Raw genomic sequence first — 21681 nt, 5'->3', positions numbered from 1 at the left:
ATATTTTGTTTTGTTTCTTGCTTCATGAATGTGTATGTGTGTGCAAGGTGTGTTTGTGCAGGTGTGTGTATAATGGTGAGAACAGTTGACGTATTAATGAGTGCACAGCACAGCCTTGAGCTACAGCAATGCTTTTTGACCCAAGAGTCCCACACAAACAGACCTGCTAATGTGCGTTTGCAAAAACAGCTGAAATACAAAGATAACGATGCTTCCAAATGTACACAACCACACACATTAGTGCATGTGTGCACGTACAGCAAATACAACAAAATATCCAGATTAAGTAACATGTGTCCAAGGAAAGGGTTAGGGTTAGGCAAGTGACTATAAATATATCTAACCTCTAATCCATGCATGTTAACATAAACCTCAGAAACCACTTCAATGCTTTGTCTGTGCAACTTGATGCATACGTCCCCTTGTAAGGCCTCAGTGTGTGTGTGTGTGTGTGGGGGGGGGGGGGGGGGGGGGGGGACAGAGTTCATGTCAAATAAACATCCTTGAAGATGCTTTCTGTCATTTCAGGTAGTTCTGATCAAATGGATGTTTGTTCAAGTGTTCATTAATCCAAGTTTTTTTTTAATTAGTTATTTGATGCTGTATAAACAGAGTGAAACATCATGATTGACAGCTGAGACTGACTTGTGATTGGTCAAGCGCATGTAGTGGCTCGGCGATCATTTCCAAAATATTTTGGCTTCACTTCTGGATAGTGGCAGTCGTCCATCTTTATATGGATTCTATAGGAAGGACTGAAGTTGGTGGGCCCTGCTTAACTCCACCAAACTGCATTGGTTATCGCCATGTCAAATGTTGTTGGAGAAACCTGGAATCAACAAAGCAGTGACTTCAGTGTCCCTGTTTTTAACAACTCCAGACTGCAGCCCACACATCCTGTCCTTTTAGCTGCAAATAATGTCATTTGGACGACACACTCCACTGCATTCGCTTTCACATGAACCACGCTTTGTGCATTCAGATGAAGAAGGCTTTGATGTCCTCATGGTTAAGTTAGATTGCTCCTTGTCAAATGGAGATTAGGAGAGCAGAGACAGAATGGAGCGCTCCCTCTCTCTTTGGACACAGCCTGAACCTGCTGAGCAGGGCTAATAAATATCCATGCATCTATTCAGTCTCTCGGTGACTCCCACCTCTCTCATGTAGAGAGTTGTGCCTCCATCTACATTCACTGAAGACAGCCTGTGTTAGCTTTCTTTCAGACTGTGGTAACTTCTGACTCTGTGGGAGCCGGTGTAATAGCACAGCATGAGCACCACACGCTACTGAGTAGATACAGACACTATTCTGTCACTTCAATGCAGTCCGAAATATGAAGGGGGAATTCATGAGCAGAGGGGAGTGCGGGTGAAATATGTGTTTGAAGGAAAGCTTCTTCAGCTCAGACACATGAGCAGGTGTATTAGTGCCCAAGGACAGCATGTGACTGAGGGTATAAATATTATCTCTTACAGAGCAATATTAGGAGTCCATCTGGTCACACTGCGAAGGGCAAAATGAATGAATTAAAACTGCACCATTAAATATTTATTCTTCTGTAATACATTTTTAAAAAAGGGAAAATTAAAGATTTCTCTGCATTGATTGTCCAACATACTGTTGTTGCAAATTTTGTAGAAGGGATACTGAGACCTTACTTAATCTTTTTTGTTTTTCCTGTGATGTGCAACTGGTACAGTACTGGTAATGGTTCAGGTGATGTCTTGTCATTTAACCCAAACTACCAAAATGTCTCTACAGATGGCGGTGGTCACAGACATTCAAGCACCCCTCAGAATGAATTGCCATAATTCTAGCATAATTTACATATGGCAACCAAGGGATTAAAAAAACCAAAAGAGAAACAATATTAAATGAATTTTGGGCCAAGATTTAATACAATACTTACTAATGTATCCTTCAGAGTGGGAAGCCCTCACCAAATTAGCATCACTGCAGTGTCAAAGGATACTTGTTGTTCATACTCCATTGACTTTTTCGCATGCTAACTGCTCAACAATCAACCATAATTGGCTGCACCTAATGACACCAATGCACATTAACAGATTATAATGAATTAGTCATGAACATAATTTATACAACTTAACAGAAAAAATGTTTTAAGACGTGTCAAACTGATTTACATATTTTTTTAAATACCGATCATTATTTAGCCTTCATTACTTTTTGAAATAATGTGTTGGGACTGACATGTATATACAAACATAATGGAGAGAAAGAGAGACACAGACTGAGGGGATTGAAGAAGAGAAGAGAGGGAGGGAGGGAGACAAAAGATAAAAGGGGACGAGGTGAATGTTAAGCAGGGGTTCAGGGAGGAGAAAGGATAAAAAGGATGCAGTGGACGGATGAGTGCAGGAGAGGGAGTAGAAATTAGTGTTTTGGCCTCTTTAGGCCAGTCACCAGCCAGCTAAGCAGGCAGCTGACCAGTTTAGGTGTTATCATGACTCCCTCACAGGCTCTATATTGACCGACTCTGGGGGAGAGCAGGCGGGAGGAAGCCAGAGAAGTGGGGGGACTGGGAGGTGATAATTGGCGATATGCTTACCTGGCGAGGAGCCTGCAACCCCCAGCAGGCCACACAAACACACAATGACGCACACACCTGCCTGCAATCTTATATGCCAGGACAAGCTTTAACTCCCACAAACCCCCACCTACACTGCACACACACACGCACACGCACACACACACACACACACACACACACACACAAAGACACACAGGTAGATTGACATTAGAGTAAAACCAATCCGGAGGTCTCTCCTATGGAATACTAATATGGCTGCCCTTGCCAGCTGACCTCTTATAGGCCAAACAGGCTGTCCGTCAAACTAATGGGGCGGAACGCTGGCATATTGCTTTCCCACAATCCCTCAGCAGAGCTAGGACACTCATTTACTTCAGTCAGCTTGTTGCCAAGGCAACATTTAGGATGGGTCTGGTGGTGGATGCACGCACACACATGCACACTGCTTCACACTCAGTTGTATATGCAGACACACTTGTATGCACAGACACAACACGTATGCACACAGGCATGCAGCAACGTGTTAAATCCGACTACTATAAACTTATTAACACACACACACGTTGCCAACAATGTGAAACAGGCACATTTTTATATGCGGCCGAGACACTGACAGTATTGCTGTATATGGAAGGTACACTAAGTGCTCTTTGTTGCTCGTCTCATCTCAGAGCCCCAAAACCAATCTTCTGCTCTCTCCCTTCATTCACAATACATGCTCCGTTGTTCATTTGTTCTGAAGGCAAGCAGACAAGCCTATCCTGCGCCTGTATTTTTCTCCTCATCCACACAAGGAGAGAGCAGAGAGAGGTGTAGACACACAGGGACAAGAGCCGAGAGAGTGCAGGGCATCAAAACCCATCCTTGCTCTGGAGGATTGATTATAGATGTCAGCACACACAAATTCATCCTGGCTTTTTCAGCTCTGCAAGAAATCCAGTACGGGAGGATTTTGTTCTTTTTTTAACCCCCACCAAAAATAAATTTAAAAAAAAAGCAAAGTGGATGAAATTTTAATTGGGATTGTGCTCATCTATTGTGTGCTGGATATGGATGTCTTGCAACACCTAAGCCAATCAAAAGGCTGCGGTGTTTTCATGGCTGGTTCACATCCTGTGCACTCTGTCCCCACAGACCCCAAGCACAGTCTCTGATACCAGCTGCCTGTTCCTCTCTGTTTGCAACCGTGCGGCTACGTTTGATCGGGAACTTGTTATTATTCAATTGCAGCACATCACAGCAGGTGAGGGCTTTGGATAGATGATTCCATTTGCTGCAAATATGACTTGAGATGTGATGCTGTGACAATGCTGAAATGACTTTCGACTTTTTAATCTTAATCAGAACACAATACCTGCGTGTCAGATATTAGCATTAAAACAGTTATTTACTGCTTTATTCTTTCCTCCTGTCTACAGCTAAATCATCAACCATACAACTGCCACAGCATTACCCCAAAACCTCAAGCTGTTTCTCCTTTCAGTGGAGATTGTTGATAGTGAAGAAAAGTTAAAGAAAATTAAAGAACTAAATCACACATATTTTGATCTTGGAAAGCCATCTCTACTGCAAACCTAGCTGCAGTCACACCAATATAAGTGAGAATGCATGAGCACAAACACGGACCTCGCACTGCAGTAAGGCTTCTCTTCAGTAATGAGAGTGATACAAGTCCCCGGGAGCCCACTATCGCTCAGAATGACAGTGTAAATAAAAAATGTGAGCGCAGTTCAGCACCTGATACAAACAAACATTCAAACAGGAGCCTGATCATGAACAATACACTCGTCTAGACAGGTGCAATACATTTCAATTCAATGGGTAAAATCCAACACTGAACAACAAATAAATATGGTTTGAATATCTATATGACCACGCTCTTGTTGATCCCTTGCATCAAGTATAAACCCAACTTGAACTCTGAAGTTTATTCAAACTTTCGCTGAGAGATGGGAAAACTGCTTTTTCATAGATACAGAATTTGCTAAAATAGGAACATGAGACTCCAATCAGCAAAAGTCAAAGGATTGCTGTATGTAGTGGATTCAGAAGACAAGAAGAAGTTTCTGAACAACTTTTCTGCATTGGAGAAAAAGGTCAAATACTTGTGGGTGTGGGTGGGCTAAAATATACCAGCATTTCACAGTGGCTGACTGGGGGAAAAAAGTCCTATTTACTGATGAATCCAAGTTTTCGATAAGTTACAGGAGGGTGTATGTAAGGAGACGAATAAAGTCTGGAGGGGTTTCGTTGGACTACTGCACTGAACTGATTCCACCCTGACCAAGGAGAAATGTGCTCCAATCCTCAGAGACATCCTGGTTTGTAATTTTGTGGAGGAGGATTCAAACTGTAGCTGGATAATGACCCTGAACGCAGCTCAAAGCTTCACAAGAACCACTTGAAGACCAAAGGACACAGATGCGTCCATACTCTTATGTGCTGCTCTCAGACATGCACTGAACTCTACACAGTCTCCTGAAATTATCCAGAGGGGCTGTGTGAGAGTGTGTGTGTCAGGTGCCACAGAGAGTTTACAGCCCCATAGAAAATTATCCGGGAAATGTCAGAGTGAGCCCATGTGAGAATAATGTCCGAAGAATTCATAGCGAGCAAATGTATGTGTTGTCGACATTTCTAACATTCTAACAAAGAAAACATATATCTCAGGACATATATTTCAGCCATACACTTAGAAGATGGCAAAGAAGAAGTCAATTTTTGAAAGACAATGAGATTCAAGAGCTTTTGGTGAGAAGGTCAGGCCTGAATGCTCCAGACATTTTACTCTGGCTGTGAACACATCTGACTGGGACATTCTCCTGCTGCGTTATTGATATTTGAAAAGCAAAGTCCGAGGATATGCATACCCAATCATCTGGAGTTCATGTCTGAAAAAGGCTATAGACTTTACTCCAGTCGCCTCACCTCCATCCCATTGAAAATGTATGGAGGCAGCTGAAGACTGAGAAAGACCTGAATTCTGTGACATCACAAGAAGCTCTTTGGTACATTGTCAAATCATGGTGGGATAACATGGGTCAGCAGGGAGTCCATGCCAGACAATGTGCGTGCTATCATTGAAGCAAAAGGAGGACAAACAACACACTTAGATATTCTGAAATAAAAAAAAAACTCAACTGGCTGATGTTATCATTTGCAATGAAATAATTTGTATGAGGTTCGAAACCAATGCATAATAGAAATATGTTGACTAGTGGTCTCAAGTTCATTGTAGCTGTCTGCCTGACTGAACTGAATGACCTGACTGTCTCACCGAACCCCAATCATCATCATGGGCTTGCTTTCCCATTCGGAAAATCAATCAAAGCAGTGAAACGTTGAAATGGCAGATAAGCTCTGGAATAAATGAGCAACAGCAGCCAGTGGACATAGAAAAGGTTAATTTCCTGCCCTTGAGTTTGTTGTTGAAGCGCTGCCTGAGCCTGGTCCTCCTCTAGTTTGAAGTGAGAAAACAATGTCGGCAGGTGAGCATTTGATCTTACTGAATGACATTTACCCAGGTACCCTTGAGACTGAGTAGTAAAGCACTGTAAAGACCTTTTGTTGCCTCTTGTCTGATGAAAAAAAACACACTCACTGAAGCTGAATGAACACTTGGTTATTCAGTGCACTGTGATGTATACCCACAGATTTTTGTGTCTTTCTCCCCACTTAGCTCTCTTAAAAACCCTATAGAACCTTCAGTGCTTACTCTTTCTTCTTCTTCTTCTTCTGGCTCTAACCATCAACTCCCTCTCATCTCTCTTGTTTATTCTATTCTTCTCCCTATCTCTACGCTTACGTCTCTCTCTAATTAACACCTACTGCAGGCTCTGCCTTAGCAAACCCCTGAGGACAGAGCTGGAAAGAGAGACACAGAGAGTAAAAACATGAAGAGACAGATGAGAGGAGTCAACTGCGCAAGAGAGAAATGTGCAAAGAGCGACAGAGAAATAAAAGAGATGAAGAAAAAACCCAAATGCAGATGGTGGTTGGTCGACAGGTAGCCTCATTCAGTGGACATTTTTAAATTGAAAACAGATGTTGTCATTAAATTTAACGCAATAAAAATAATTAAATTAAATGAAAATAGCAAAAACCAATGCAAACAACATAATGTTTGTGTGTGTATGTGTGTGTGTGTGTGTGTGTGTGTGTGTGTGTGTGTGTGTTTAGTCTGGTTTTGTTATTTTAAAGAGACACACACAGTTTGACGACACACATTCACAGCCTCTCTAGAAACCATCTGTCTTTGTAGAACCATCAGAGACTTCAGGACAACATCAAACGATGCTGCAGATCTCGAGGTGCTTGACTACATACACAGTGTGTGTGTGTGTGTGTGTGTGTGTGTGTGTTTGTGTTTGTGTCTGAGTATGAAGCCACAGGACACAAGGGTGTGCAGTCCATTTTTATGGCTTGAGGCTCAGCTGGTGTATATCAGTAAGGGTGGAGCTCCAGTGTGTGTGTGTGTGTATGTGTGTGTGTGTGTATGTGTGTGTGTGTGTGTGTGTGTGTGTGTGTGTGTGGATGCCAAGGACTTAATAGCTTCATCAGAACCCTTGATACAAGCAAATATAATGCTATGAATTGACATATGAATGCACACACATTCACACACAGAGGAAGGTTAAAAATGGCGTTGCAAATGTGATGGTCTGAGAGACGAAAGCTGTTTGTCCAAATGAAGAGAAAGAAAACAACCACAGGCAAATACACCAGCACCAAGATTTGCAACCATCAACCGTGTGTGTGTGGTGTGTGTGTGGTGTGTGTGTGTGTGTGTGTGTGTGTGTGTGTGTGTGTGTGTGTGTGTGTGTGTTTGAGCAAATGTGGCTGCCGCATTAGTAGTACAGATTTATTACAAGTATCGATTAACCACGGACGTCCAACATCACACGCACGCAGCAAAGCACTGAGTCAACAATACACTGAAAAATGACTGTTTATATCCACAGCACTCCACACCCATAAATTATGAACTATCGACTTTGCACCTGCGCGTATACACACACACACACACACACACCCAGACAGACACACTGCGCAGCATGCAAACGCACTTTGAGCACCTGCCACAACAAAGAGCTACCTGCTACCGAACACAAAGAATAAACAGACAGACACAACACACACACACACACACACACACACACACACACACACACACACACACACACACACACACACACACACACACACACACACCATTTGGCTAGCACATTGCACTGCATCATCTGATTAAAAGAAGTACGACATTTCCAATTATTTAGTGCCCAGACTGGATTATTTGCACCACAAAGCTGCAAAAACAGCTGAGGCCTACGAGTGCCTTGGCAGCACCGGCGCACACAACAAACGGACCAGGCAGGTTGTGACTTACCTCCACCTCCACCGAGCAGAGTCTTGTTGGCTGAAAGAAAAACAAGACACAGGAAATATTAATGAAAAAAAACCTTTTGAAAAATATTTTGCAATTCATTTCAATAGACTGACAAATCATTCAAACAATGAATCATCTTGTGGATGACCAGAACATTAGTTTCTCAGTCAAAATAAATTTGGCTTTACAGAAGGAGCATGCTGATATTCTCTGGTTCTAGTATTTTTGAAGTTGCTTTACAGTCATTAGGTTGACTTTATTTAATAATGAGACAAAGGTGAAAAAACCTTTGTCTCATTTTCAATTTCAATCATTCAAGTCATTTTTATTGTTTTTCACTTTCTCAGTCCATTAAACCTGTATAAAACATAATTTGTTAATTTACTGATCTGCTGATCATCAGAAAATTAACTGCCAATTATTTTGATAATCAATAATTTATTTTGTTTCTCAAGCAAAAAATGCATCTGGATTTTCTACATTGGTATTTTATCATTGTAATTTTTAGGTTTATATTTGAGGTTTATATTTGAGACTTTGGACTGTTGGTCTGACAAAAACACATTTAAGATATTGAAATAATTTTTGAAGGTTTTTGAATTAATTATTCATCAATTGATAAATAATAGAATCGTTCATTACAAAATGTATAACAAATCACTCGACCTTAAACATTTCACCACAGTGTTGAAAATCATCACTGTATTTATAAACTGAACATTTCTTTGCACTGTGTGTGTGTGTGTGTGTGTGTGTGTGTGTGTGTGTGCGCGCGCACGCGTGCTGGTCTGAAAATAACGTTTAGCTTTTGCTTGTATACTTTCTATGGGGATAAACATGCTCCATGTTTGTCCTTCACAACATCATTTTGTTATTGGCGTCAGCGTTTCTCACTGACTCGCGCCACCGCTGGTTTCGCCAACCAGCGAGTTAACATTGCAGGTGTAACTCAGTCCTTGTCAGATGGACAGAATGGAAACCAGTTGGCTTCAGGTCCCTTCACTGGGGACTGATAAGAGCTGTACAATAAGAATGAATAGCCTCACTGGCAGCAAAGCTAATAATGATACTCATGCTTAGACTATAGTGCAAAGGAAAATAAACAATTGAGTGATAAGAAAGTGACAAGGGCAACATGGTTCAATTCGTCTTTTAGTTATTAAAAAAGTCAATCATACAGGAATTTTCCACCTGGATAACAAGCAGGTGATTAAAGCTTAAATACAATAACAATATAATGAGCTATTTTTGCCAGGCAAAGAAAGTATTTAATTTTACTGCTGCTAGCCTGGCTGCTTTGTGCCAGATCATTATACCATCCCAGTTTGAATGAAGCCACAGCACATGTTTAAACAGTGTAAATTGCTGGCTGGGTGACAAGGCTGGCTGCGGCTGACATATGCGATATCCAAGAGTTTGTTCCTCTCCCGCATATCCATAAACACACAGTGGAGTCTGCAGCGCTAGCCCAAGGACATCTGCTGCGCGTTCGGGAAACTGAAACCTGGAGACTGAGTCATAAAATAAAAAAAATCCTGTTTTTCTATTCTTTCTCTGCACATGAATCCGATTTTGAGTTCGCCGTGACCGTGTTGTGAAAATCTGCAAGGGACGGTTACAATGTTATGTCAGAACTCACAGGGGATGTCTCCCATATTCGTTTACCTTTTTTCAGTGGGAAATTTGCCAAATGGGAACATGCTCACATAATGTATCAGCCAAGTTGGTTTAAGAGAAGGAGAAAAAGAGTGTAAATCCCTCAGCTGCCTTTCTCTCTCAAGAATCCTCCGCTCTTTTTTTTACATTTTCACAATCCCCCATCGCCTCATTATTGGTGAATCTCACTTAATTTCAGCCTTTAAACACACTATACTTCTCCATATATGTGTGAACCACAGTTTCATTAGCATCTCCCAATGTGAATATCTCCACTCTGTCAGTTGGAAAATGCGCAGCTCAGTACGGCGTGAATTTATTTAATGTGACAGTGTGAGACTGTTCCAGGTGCACAGCTTGTTTAAGAGCTGATAGATCTTATGATGAACTGAAATAAAATTCATTCAGGTGTAAAAAGAGCAGACAAATAAAATGTCTCCATTACAGTAAGGCTCCCATTCACCCATTTGCTGATGAGCTGCAGGCTGTACATAGAGTAATATCAGACGCTGTGCCCTGTTAATACTCGTCCATGCGCCCCAGGCCATGTGAAACACATCTGAACCTGAGTGATGAAAGCTTCTCTTATTAAGAAAAGACACTGCATTGAAACCACACTTTATTACAATGTGATCAGTGGAGTGAACCAGTGAGTTCGCCTGATACACCAGGACTGAGCTGCAGCTACAAACATGCCAACAGCTGTGTTTCAAGTCAGGGGCTGCATCCCACTGAGGCTGCATGTGAAGACCGATTGCGTCACAGCAGCAGGACTGGACTGTACCATTTCGAAGGCTCCTTCAAATGCAGCCGACAAATGCGTCCCTCCATCCCTGAGAAATGAAGGCTCCAACAGGTGGAATCCTTACCGGCCCAACATGTGCTACGACTAAATTGTGCTTTAGGGACGAATCATTTTTTGCTGACAAGTAAATGTCCAATACTTGAGTATTACACTTCTACTCAACTGAAGAGCAAACAGTACATATGTTTAAAAAAAACAGGGGGTGTTAAAACTTTCTTGTTGCGTCCTCTGTGGACCAGACCGCCTCATTTCAGTTCGGGCAAGAACCTAAACCCCTAGAAAAACTGCTGTGTATAAAAGTGCTATGAATATGTGTGACTGGGTGGATGCATAATGTACTGTAAAGCGCTTTGAGTGGACTAGAAAATTTCTGATATTTACAGTTCCCAATGCAAACTTACAATTTCTTCGATATTCAACTTTTGTTCTAGATAGATTCTCTGGACGATCCACTGCACTTATTTCATCAGAACAATGCAGTTAAATCAGGCCATCCCCTTTGCCTTTTTCTGCGAATACTGTTAAACTACCATGAATGAAACCCTCGACGTCCTTCAGGATTTGCAGCCATCTCTTTTAGAGGCTTTTAGTGAGAAGAAAGAAGAAATTACTGGAGTTAATTGTAGTGTGAAAAGATAATTTAAAAACATGAACTGAGAACATTAGAAGGGTAATATGACTGCTGTTGTACTAATTGATTTACTGGGTGCTGGTACCACAGCTACTAAACTACAAACAAAGGCAATACTTAGTTTTATTTTACTGTATATCTGCATTAATGGAGCAATATGTGTTTTTCAGGCTTAATAGGATTCATTGAGTGTATAGTGAGTGGGATGAATTGCATTATGCTAAACCATATGACTATTTGGCCATTTAGGCCAATTTTACTGGGGTTTATTAAACTGAGATGTGTCTTTTGAAATGTAATTCCCATTTCAGATTATTTGCATTTTGCTGTTAGTTAGCAGGATTACGCAAAAACTACTGGCCGGATTACCATGCTGCAACTTGGTGGAAGGATGCGGTACGAAGAGGAAAGAACCCATTCAATTTTGGTGCAGATCCAGATCAGAGGGCAAATCCAGGAAAACACTTCAACATTGCAAGATAGGTTTATTTTTGTTGATTTCTCAGAGAATAATTCATAAATCTTAATGAAAAAAAATGTTTAGGGGACTTAAGGGAAAACTTTTTTTTATTTAATACCATAGCAATTTAATAATTTTTGGAACAAAGTAAGACTGGTTTTAACTTTGTAATTGAATATCGTGACTAATGTGTTATGAAACCAGCGACTGTCTCACTCTAAAAGGCTGTCGACAGCTTAACTATCTGGACCATGTGGTTAAATCCTGCCCATATATAAAAAACACTAAGGCTTTACCTTTACTGCACTTCACTGCCTGATGCTTTTACTGTTGTGTATCTATTTATGATGTTTAATGCATTTCAGGTTTTATCTTGTGATGCAGTGTTGAAATGTAATTTTTTTCTCCACTTGCTTTCCTTCTTCCTACCCTGTCTACATCTATGCCAGTTGATTTCCCAAAATGTCATCGCAATAAAACCCAGAGAACACACTCAGAGTGATAGTGAAATTTCTCCAGTGAAGAAAAAAAGGGCTCTCGTGTTACCCATAACACAACATGTTTTATAGCTGCATCACCCTCTGGATTTCCAACGCTGCCATCAGTGTTGAAATTTGTAAAAATCTGGCTCCTCAGCAATGGATTCCCCCATTAAAACTGATGAGTGCCTGCTGCAAAATGGTGTGTAAAAAGAAGCCCCTCTCTTTCCTTCTGAGAGACATTTTAGAGATGTTTTAGATTATGAAATTTTTTTCTGCAATCACTTCTCCATTGTAGCTGCTGGAAATTTCCCAGTGAGAGTTGGCACTGTCTGTGTCTGGAAAGTTATCATCAGAAACAAGTAAAATATACTTCCAAATAATAACAAAACTGCCCCAGAATTGCAGCGTTCATGTTTATGCAGCATATTATGTATGAATTTGCATGAGCTGAACATTTCCACACTCATCTATCTACTAATACCAGAAGTCTCTGCCCTGTCTGCATGTCTGTCTGTCTGAATGTGGAGGGCATATCTCCAGAACCATTCATCGTATCTGCTTCACACTTGGTATGTGTATTGTTAAAAGCCCAAGGAAGTGCAGTGTCAAATTTGGTGTAATTTGGACATGTGAAACGTTCAATATTAATAGCCTTTGAATAGACAGGTGACTATATCGCTCTGTAACAGCGGCCTCATGGACCCATCAACTTAAGGGATGTCAATCCCGACAACAGCAAAGACAACGGATTCCTCAGTTCGGGGTTCTGCGTACCGAGTCAAGCTGCTATGAACTTTGAATAAACAAGTGAACAGCTGTTTGTGCATCTGCAGAGGTGAGCGGCTTCAGGGTTCTGCAGACTGAGTCCGGCAGTTGGTCTTTACTTTGCCGCGGCTCAATTATTGCAAGTCACAATTAAAGTTTCAAAAAGAAATCTGCAACCAGCATCACCACAGACCAAGCAAACAGGCAGCGCTCTAGTTTATCCGATTAAACAAATATCGATATAAAAATAAGAGCAACATCCAAAACACATGTCAGGCTCTACTGTAAGGGCCTTTGTAGGTTTAAAACAAAATGCTTGTTGTATTATCTAAATGGCTATTCGGATTGAAATCAGCTCCACACAAAACAAAGCAAAAATTGTATTTCTGTGTCCGCTTTGATGCTTCAGGTAAGGGTGAGAAAATCAGTAAAGATTAAAGTTATGTTAATGATTTTAACAGTGTATCAGAGCCAAAACACATGTGCCATGATTTGAGATATTACGAGAAAAGGTTTCACTGTTTCCGACAGCAATGTAAAAAGTGAATACCGCTCATCCACCAGGAATGCGTAGATGTATTTGATCAAGCCAAGCAAGACCTTTTTAGGATGAAGTTGAAAAGTTGAGTGAGGTTCAAATGTTTTACCAGGGCACTCTGATGTGTATTTTGACTTCTTATTTTGGTCCATGTCCCATCCACTAACATGGAAGAGGTAGGGTTTAAAACCTGTACGGCAGACAGTCTCCAGGGCGGCAATCAAGACCTCCATCTTTATACACAGTCTATGGGCTCAACATGGCCCAACAACATCTGAAACCTCTCTGACGTCAGCTTCAGGGGGCTGTGTCCAACACCCTCATCGTGTGAGGAAGCCTTCGAGGAGACTCTGTCTCACAACACCTGTAGCCCCACTTGTACAACCTAATGAATCAAGACACAGACATGCAGCAGACACTTTGTTCTTGGAGAGAGAGCAGAGAGGCAGTACCATCCAGCCAGGAGGAGGCTATGAAAGCCAGCTACTCTCCCCACCTTTGTGTGTGGAGCCTCTAAACAGGTGTAAACACCTCCGCCTTCAGACGAGGTCAGACAACACGTGTTCCTCCTGGTTTGTTTCAAGGATACTGAACCGAACCGAGGCTCTTCTCTATCTTTCTGCTGTGTGACAATAACTGATGAGCATATAATCACACACAGCTGGCTGCCATGGGAAAAGCTACAATCTCACAAGCTATTTTCATTTATTTTGCCTTTCAGAAAAGGTGTCGAGTTCAAATTAAAGTTGCAAGTGTTACAAGGAATTAACTTTCATATTATCTCATCATTCTAAAGTCCTGTGGCTAGTAATCTTAAATCGTGGGATTTCATGATTATTAAGATTGTCTCATGTATAGTGCAATCAACATGTACCCATGTAACAATTATCTTCCAGACTGCGAGCCCGGTGGGGAAACAAAGGCATCAAAGCAACCAAAATACTCATGTGTATGCACAATCACGGAGTCGCACAGATCGGGACACCACACGCACACGCACACACACACACACACACACACACACACACACACACACACAAGGGTGCGCACACAGATATGCTACACCATAGCAGCAGCAGCAGCAGCCTCACATACACACAAATGCAGACAGAGGCATTTTGGTGTTGTGGTAACCATGGCGACGGCAAGGCCCAAAGGTTTGTTACTGAAACCTAGTTAATTAGAGAGAGAGAGAGAGAGAGAGAGAGAGAGAGAGAGAGAGAGAGAGAGAGAGAGAGAGAGAGAGAGAGAAAGAGTAATGTCAATGCTCGAGGGAAGATGTTTCACCATCTGTTAAACCCACATGTATCTTCTACCCGGTCAAGTGTGAAGTGAGTGTAACTGCGAGTGTGTGTTTGAGGCGTGCGCACGTGCACTGGCCACAGTTGCTGTCGAGCCAAAAACAAACACACACTCTCCCATGGCGCTCTATACAGGGAAGCTAACAGTTTACTTTTTCTTATTGGTATTAGATGACTAATTGTTATAGCTAATACTCAAAAGCTAAATAAAGCCAGCTAGCATCTGCTGCCGAGACACACCAATTATCAGAGTGGAGCAGGGATCAGGGTGATAAGTTATACAACTACACACAGAGTGAGAGCGGGGGGAAGGAGGGAGGGACGGAGGGTAAGTTGACAGGGAGGAAGTGGAGGAGGAGGAGGAGAGTGCTAGGTGTCGGGGGACAGGGGAAGGGCTCGGGGAAGGGGAGAGAGAGCGATGGCGAGGGAGGGAGGGAGGGGTGACGGAGAGTGAGTGAGAGAGACAGAGACGGAGTGAAAAGAGAGTTGAGGCAGGAGAAGGGAGACGCAGGACTAAATTTGCCGGGAACATAAAACAACAAGATGGAGTGTACTACTACTTTCTTGGGAGGTAAGTAATCATACTGAGGGGGGGAGAGACACATGGGGGGGGTGTTGGATAGATTGATGCATCAGTGAAGGACAAGAGCTAAAAGCCTAAAACCTGGCCACACAGAGGAGCAGGAGGAGGAAGAAGTTGGCTGTGATAGAGAGACTAACAAGAGGGCGAAAGCACACATCTGCTCCAGATGATAAAATAAAGGTGTGTGTGTGTATTATAAATAATAAGGAAATGAGTGGTGATGATGAACAGAAGCAAATCTCCTTCACGTGAAAGTCTGACTTAAAACAGTGTGTTTGCTTTCTGTGGCCCTCCATCTTATTTTTCTTACCCTCCACTCTCTGTACCTCTTATTCCCCAGGCCCCAGTGCAACCTGTTTGTGTATTCCTCCCTCTCCTGCCTCCCCCTCCATCCCTCCATCTCTCCCTCTCTCTCTCTCCCCCCTCACTGGTCCTAACCACCATTACACCTCTTTCAGTCTTTTAATTTCTTGCTATGATTTAGTTGGTCCACTTGAGAATGCCAATCAATTTGCTGGTGTCCTTAAGGAAAAGGAGACAAAGCTGCACCGATATGGTGAAGGATGAGTGCAGCCACAGTTCTGCACCTTTATCTGAGATGAAATTAGAAGATTGGAGGAATAAGTGGATTTTGTTTTTTTCAGCAGAGGGAGGTTGAAAGATTAAAAGAAGAAAGTGAACATACAACAGAGAAGAAAAATACCAAGATAAATGCTTTTGCTTTCAACAGCAAACCCTCCTGTAGCTGATCAGGTTTGTAATGATGGGGGATTCACTAATGGCTGCCCCACCCTGAACTAAACACACAGTGCAGCTGGGCCAGTGCAGTGCTGCATAATTAATCGATGATTGTAAAAAAATATACTAGCCTGTTTTCATTTTGAAGAGAAATCCATCTTATTGTAGTTCCTTTTGTCTGCAGCTCACTTTGAACGTGGTTTTAAGCTTCCTGTATTCTTATTCACACCTTGATAGAAGAGACCCGTATTTCACCTCATGATTAGATGCAGTGAACAGTGTTTCATCTTTTTAACACAAAAAAATCATCATATTCAGATTTACTGACACGGTCCTCCACAAATCTACAGTTGAGGTACAACAAAACAAGCTGCAGGAAAAGTTTGTATTTGTTTGTATGAAGTTAATGTTTAAACAGACATGATAAACTAAACAATACTAATTACCAATTTAATTTTACCATGTGAAGTAAAAGCAATTTTCTCTTCCTTTTAGTGACGATTGCATTGTATAAAATGCCCAGTCCATCTAAATTTACATTTACATTTTACATATATAAATGATTGGTGGACAGCATTAATTAAGAAAGAAACTACTGTTTCAGGTTTTTACTACTGGTCTGTTTTTTGGTTTTTGTGTGGGTGAGACCATGCAAATAATTTAACAACATAAATATTTATTCTTTTAACAATATTTTCACCATGTTTTGATTAAAAATTTGACATTTTAATTTAATGAACAGTTGTACCCCGAGTTCTAAAGTTGGTTGTCAAAACATTTTCAGTTTGTTGTTTTTGTTCTCGCATTTTGTTGAATTCCTCTCCCATAGGCTGTTTATCAGCTTGAATCCTAATGGGCCCTAATATGAGTCATTTCCAGATGTTTGACCACACTGACCAATCTTCCTTATATAATCCTACACATGAAAAGGAGGGAACTCATTTTTGACTAATTTTATTCAGCGATCCTCAAAGATATAAAGATCCTTCTGCAGCTCGGTGGCTCTCCCCCTCCACAAGTGAACAAAGGCCTTGGAAATATTTTTTAAGAAAGTCTATGCTTTAATTAAATTGTATGTGATTCTGTGTGAATTTAGTAAATCCTAATATTCCAGTACAGTTTGTCATTGCTTTCATTAGCACAGACATACAGGACGCCACTTAAGAATATGACCAACATGCAGAGCACTGAGCATGATGACAACTTGGAGATAAACGTTTTATTTTGCCTTCTCTGGTCCAATTAGAGGGGAACATCTAGCCAGTGTTTGGCGATGAATGTTACCACTGAGTTTAACTTACAAATATCAATGCATAACATCTACCGTTTGATATAGAGTGAATCAAATAACTGAGCTTTCTTTGAAACCTTATGTCCAATCATTAGAAATCTCATCAATATCAAATTAATATTTGATAAGTTGTGACCCTCAGAGTCCAAATGGTTCTGCCCACAACAGTTATATTCTCACCCTCATCAGTTCATCAACCATTAGACTATTGTCTTTTTGGTGGTGTTTTTTATATGAATGAGTTTTTTGGGGCAATTAAAGGGATTGTGCAGCTAACAAAGTTTAACCTACTTTTACTTATAATTGCCTGCACAGGGCTATTAAATTGATACCATGTGAGATAAGTAGACTATAATTTACAGTAATTTACTGCATGTGTACAAATAGTTCCTGCAGGACTATGGCTGCTATTTTTTATGGAAGAAACTGTAAAACAAAATTTATTTTAAAACTACTCGATACACCAAACTCATCCTGCTTTTGTATGATGAGCAAAACAATATAACAATATGCAAAACAGCAGCACTGCAATCAATAAATTTAAGGGCGTGTGTCTCTGGAGGGATGAATTAACACTTTCTCGATATGACCATAACAAAAACTGACTATTTATTAGTATTTGCATTATGAATATGATTTGCATTATACTGTATTATTCAGGTGTTCACTTTAGTGTGTCCACCCTCATTACCCATTACAAAATAAAACTGGTCACATAGCACATTAATATGTAAGGGGTTTCTATAAACATTTTTTGAAGCTGAAGGATAAATCAGCCAATTTTACCTCAGGGCATCGTATCAGTGTCCATACACATGAATGTCACCTTAGTAACAACACACTGCAGTACAGGCATGCAAGATGCTGTATGTTTGTGATCATTTAGAAACAAAGTAAATATTTTGGTTTGTTCGAATGTTTGTTCATGTTATGTGCTGCTGTTAAAAATGATTCCAGCTCATCATTCAGTTTTGAAATTCTCAATACTGATGTCAGTGCCATACATTTATTCTGTTGGGAGTAATACAGTCTCTTTCTAAATGTGGCAGTTTGACTTTGGGATTCACTTGAATTGAATTAGACTAAATCTTGGGAAGCGATCTCTGGCAGAGCGCCAGAGGGTGCTGGTGGTGCAGCTGCACCCGCACCCAGGGCCCCAAGTGGCCCACGCCGGGGCTACAGATGCTCTGTGTGCAGATGAGCAGTGCACGTAAAGTTGTGTATGAGTGGGTGTTTAGACATGGTAGGGGTTGTGTCGGCATTTTGTAGGTCTGCCATGTTCTCCCAGCGAAAGCTACACCTAATATTGCTGTGTATGCTATGCAGCAGCCAGAGGGCTAATCGTGGTCAGTCTTTTGTGACATAACAGCTCAAAGGTAGTAAATGCTAATTAATTGTGAGGTTTGCCTCCAAGGCAAATAAAAATCATTGGTCACAAAGTCTGAATTAAAACACACAATAACAATTAAACTTGTGTCATTAGCTAAGAACACACCCTCAGGAACCTTATCTTTGATACCCCAGTCTTCCTCATACAGTACGATGCCACAGATACTATCAGTGTCACACTGGTCTGTATGTTTTCATTTAAACTCATAAGTCAGAACCAGGCTTACTCTCTACATTACTGCCAAACATGTGAGAATCATTTTCCTTTCCTCAAGGAATAAAATCGACTCATTCTCCATCTGAAGGGCTTCAAAAACGGACTGCATGTGGGTGGGCCCGAGCTCCAGCTACAGTGTGTGGTGCTTTGTGTGTGTCCGTGTGTACTGGCTTTTTTTCACCTTTTCCAGCGAGAACACTGACCTTTTAAGGACCAGTAGAAAACATAGGGACCAAAGCCTGGTCCTAAATGGTTTAAGTAAGTTCGGAGAAGGGTTAGGGACAACGAAATGAAGCGGAAAATGTGAACAACGTAACTGAACTGATCTTTAAAAGATAATAAAAATAATAATATAACACCCCGTCGAAATTAGGATGACTTTACTAGCAGGTAAAACTCACTATCCTTTTCAAATTTGTATGCATCCATCTACAGGCAGCATGTTATGACTAATTACTTGATGTAGAATTCATTTACAAGTCACTTTGAAAATGTACCGAGTGGTTATCTACCTCATTTGGGGCTGTTGATGAGCTTATGTAGGGGTCCAGTATTATCTTCTTTCATGGGGCCCCAATATTTCTAGCCGTGCCCCTGGGTTTGGGTAAGGGGCTACAGGGAACGCATTATGTCTATGAGTGTCCTCACTGAGACGGAGGTACCAGAGTGTTTGTGTGTGCGTGGGCGCGTGCGTGCTCACCTGTCAGTCTAATTCTCGGTGAGTTGTAGGTAATTGCTGGACCGTGGCGACCCGCTGAACCCCTGTATCTGAGCTCAAAGAACCGATGCAAAGAGTACACCCCCACCACCACACGCGCGCGCTCACACGCACGCACGAAATCACACAGAGAGAGAGGGAGAGCGAGAGAGCGCGAGCGAGAGAGAGAGAGAGGGAATTAACCCCGCGCGCAGTCCCGGCGCAAGAAGAAGAGGAGGAAGAGGAGGACAGAGCGCGCGCTGGAGGCGACACCTGTCAGTCCGTTTCCAAACACCAATCGGTTTGTTTAGAGAAAAAGAGAAAAACCCCTGAGACCTCCCGAAGACCCGCGGGATTAACCGAGGTGGAAATAGAGGCTGGTCGCACACATCGCCGCTGTTTGACGCTCGGGGGAGAGACGGACACGGAGTGAAAACAGGAGCGTGTGGCGGCAGCGTTATGACAGGACGTGCCCGAGTTAAAGTGGCGGAGTTGACGCAGGTTAGATGTCGAGCGACTGCCGGAGAGAGAGAGAAGGAACGGGACTTTATCTGAGGTCAGTCGCCCTCTCACACACACACACACAGACACACACAGAGCGCAGAGTGGATCGACTGGGTGGGAGATAACTCGTGCGCATCGCGGAGCTCTCGGTGCGGACACCGGGCTCCATCGCCCCGCTGCCCGGGACTTAACACACCCGCACACGTATCTGTTAACTTCCCAGGGGGATTTGACGAGGGTGATGTGAGGGAGGCGAGAGGATGGATGACAAAGGTATGAATGTGGTGGTTCTGGTTGATGACTGATCACTGGGGACACACATGTTCATCCTAACAGGCTTCTTTTTTTTTAAGGTGTATGTGTGCAAGCTTGTTTATACGTACGTGTGTGCAGTTCTACCTGCTGGACCAGCTCTACACTGTAAAATGGAACAAAAAGAGTCGAGAGATTTGAAACAGCAGGGCTTCAGAGAGTTACTAGCAGAGGGAGATTAAAGTGAGAGATTATACTTTTTGAAGAGATAGAATTCCCATTTGCACGTTTTCTCTCATCTCTCCCATCTTTCTTCCCCAGCGCCCTCCCTGCATCCCTCATGAGAGCAGTGTGTGTGCGTGTGTGTTTTCGTAGACTATATATGAATAATTGCATGCCTGCACCCTCCACCTCAACACACACACACACAGGCCTATGTGTTTTGAACCTACATGCAGTGTAAGACTAAAACCACACAAACAAAATGTTGCGTCATTCCACTCATCTCAGCAAAACATGCCTCACATCTCTCACTGGATGTAAACAAACACACATCCACATACTGGTATATATACGGGATTAGCGGTCATACAGGGCCATATTGAGACAGCAGATTAGAATGAGATTCTCGGGGTCAAAGCCGTACAGAACTCGGGATTAAAGAAGAAAGGCAGAGATCGACGGATGAAGTGATGGACAGCGAACAGGGGCAAAGAGAGCGAGCGGCAAAGAGACCAAAAGGAGAGCATGACAGAAAAGAGATAGAGAGAGAGAGAGAGAGCAGCACAGAACATGAGATTAAAGTGTAATGTCCTAGAGAGGCAGAGAGAAAGAGCGAATCCAGGGCAAGTCATGCAGTTACAGGGAATAGCTTACTGGCAGAATGTGGCGAGAATAAAGAAAAAGAAAAGGCAGCAGACACTCTTTCTGTATCGCCTCCCTTTTGATCTCCTCTTATTCACCAATCCGACAGAAGCAGTGGAGCGCCGCTTACATAACTCTCCATTTGAAACACAATAAACCAAAGAGGGGTTGAATTAAAAAAAACACGTCTTGGAGAATGTCAAAATTACCTGTCTGTGAACAGACAATGCATCGTCCTTGTCCCTGAATGGGGATATTTTAATGTTTTCTAAATTCTGTCACATTCATTGTTCAGCCTGATTACTTGGCTGTTTAAAATCCTCAGTACCTGTGTGAGGCTCAGTCGACTGAGCTTCTGCTAAGTTTTTAACAGCCCATGTGTTTTAGTGCCGGCGTGTTTGGCACAGCATGTGTTGGCTGTTAACACGTTTGTAGACCCTGGCTGTGTGGTCTTTATTTGAACTCCACAAATGATTTCTGACAGAGTAATCTCTTCTTTAAAGCAGCTTTTTGTCATTTTGTGTCAGGATTGTTGACTTGGCTCTGCACTCAGGACTCCGATGCAAACACC

The 21681-nt window shown here is 42.0% G+C and overlaps 1 protein-coding gene across 2 annotated transcripts in view; it reads right to left on the bottom strand.

The window, feature by feature from the left end:
- Positions 1-21681, bottom strand: part of macrod1 (mono-ADP ribosylhydrolase 1) — a 113240-nt gene that overhangs the window by 40838 nt on the left and 50721 nt on the right. For both annotated transcript variants that reach the window (XM_034597197.1, XM_034597196.1), the window contains exon 4: positions 7938-7967. In XM_034597197.1, the coding sequence (XP_034453088.1) occupies positions 7938-7967 (30 nt within the window). The remainder of the gene's footprint in view (positions 1-7937; positions 7968-21681) is intronic.

The sequence above is a fragment of the Hippoglossus hippoglossus genome, chromosome 10, assembly GCF_009819705.1.
Source record: "Hippoglossus hippoglossus isolate fHipHip1 chromosome 10, fHipHip1.pri, whole genome shotgun sequence".
NCBI lineage: Eukaryota > Metazoa > Chordata > Actinopteri > Pleuronectiformes > Pleuronectidae > Hippoglossus > Hippoglossus hippoglossus.
This window is presented reverse-complemented; position numbering and strand designations above follow the sequence as displayed.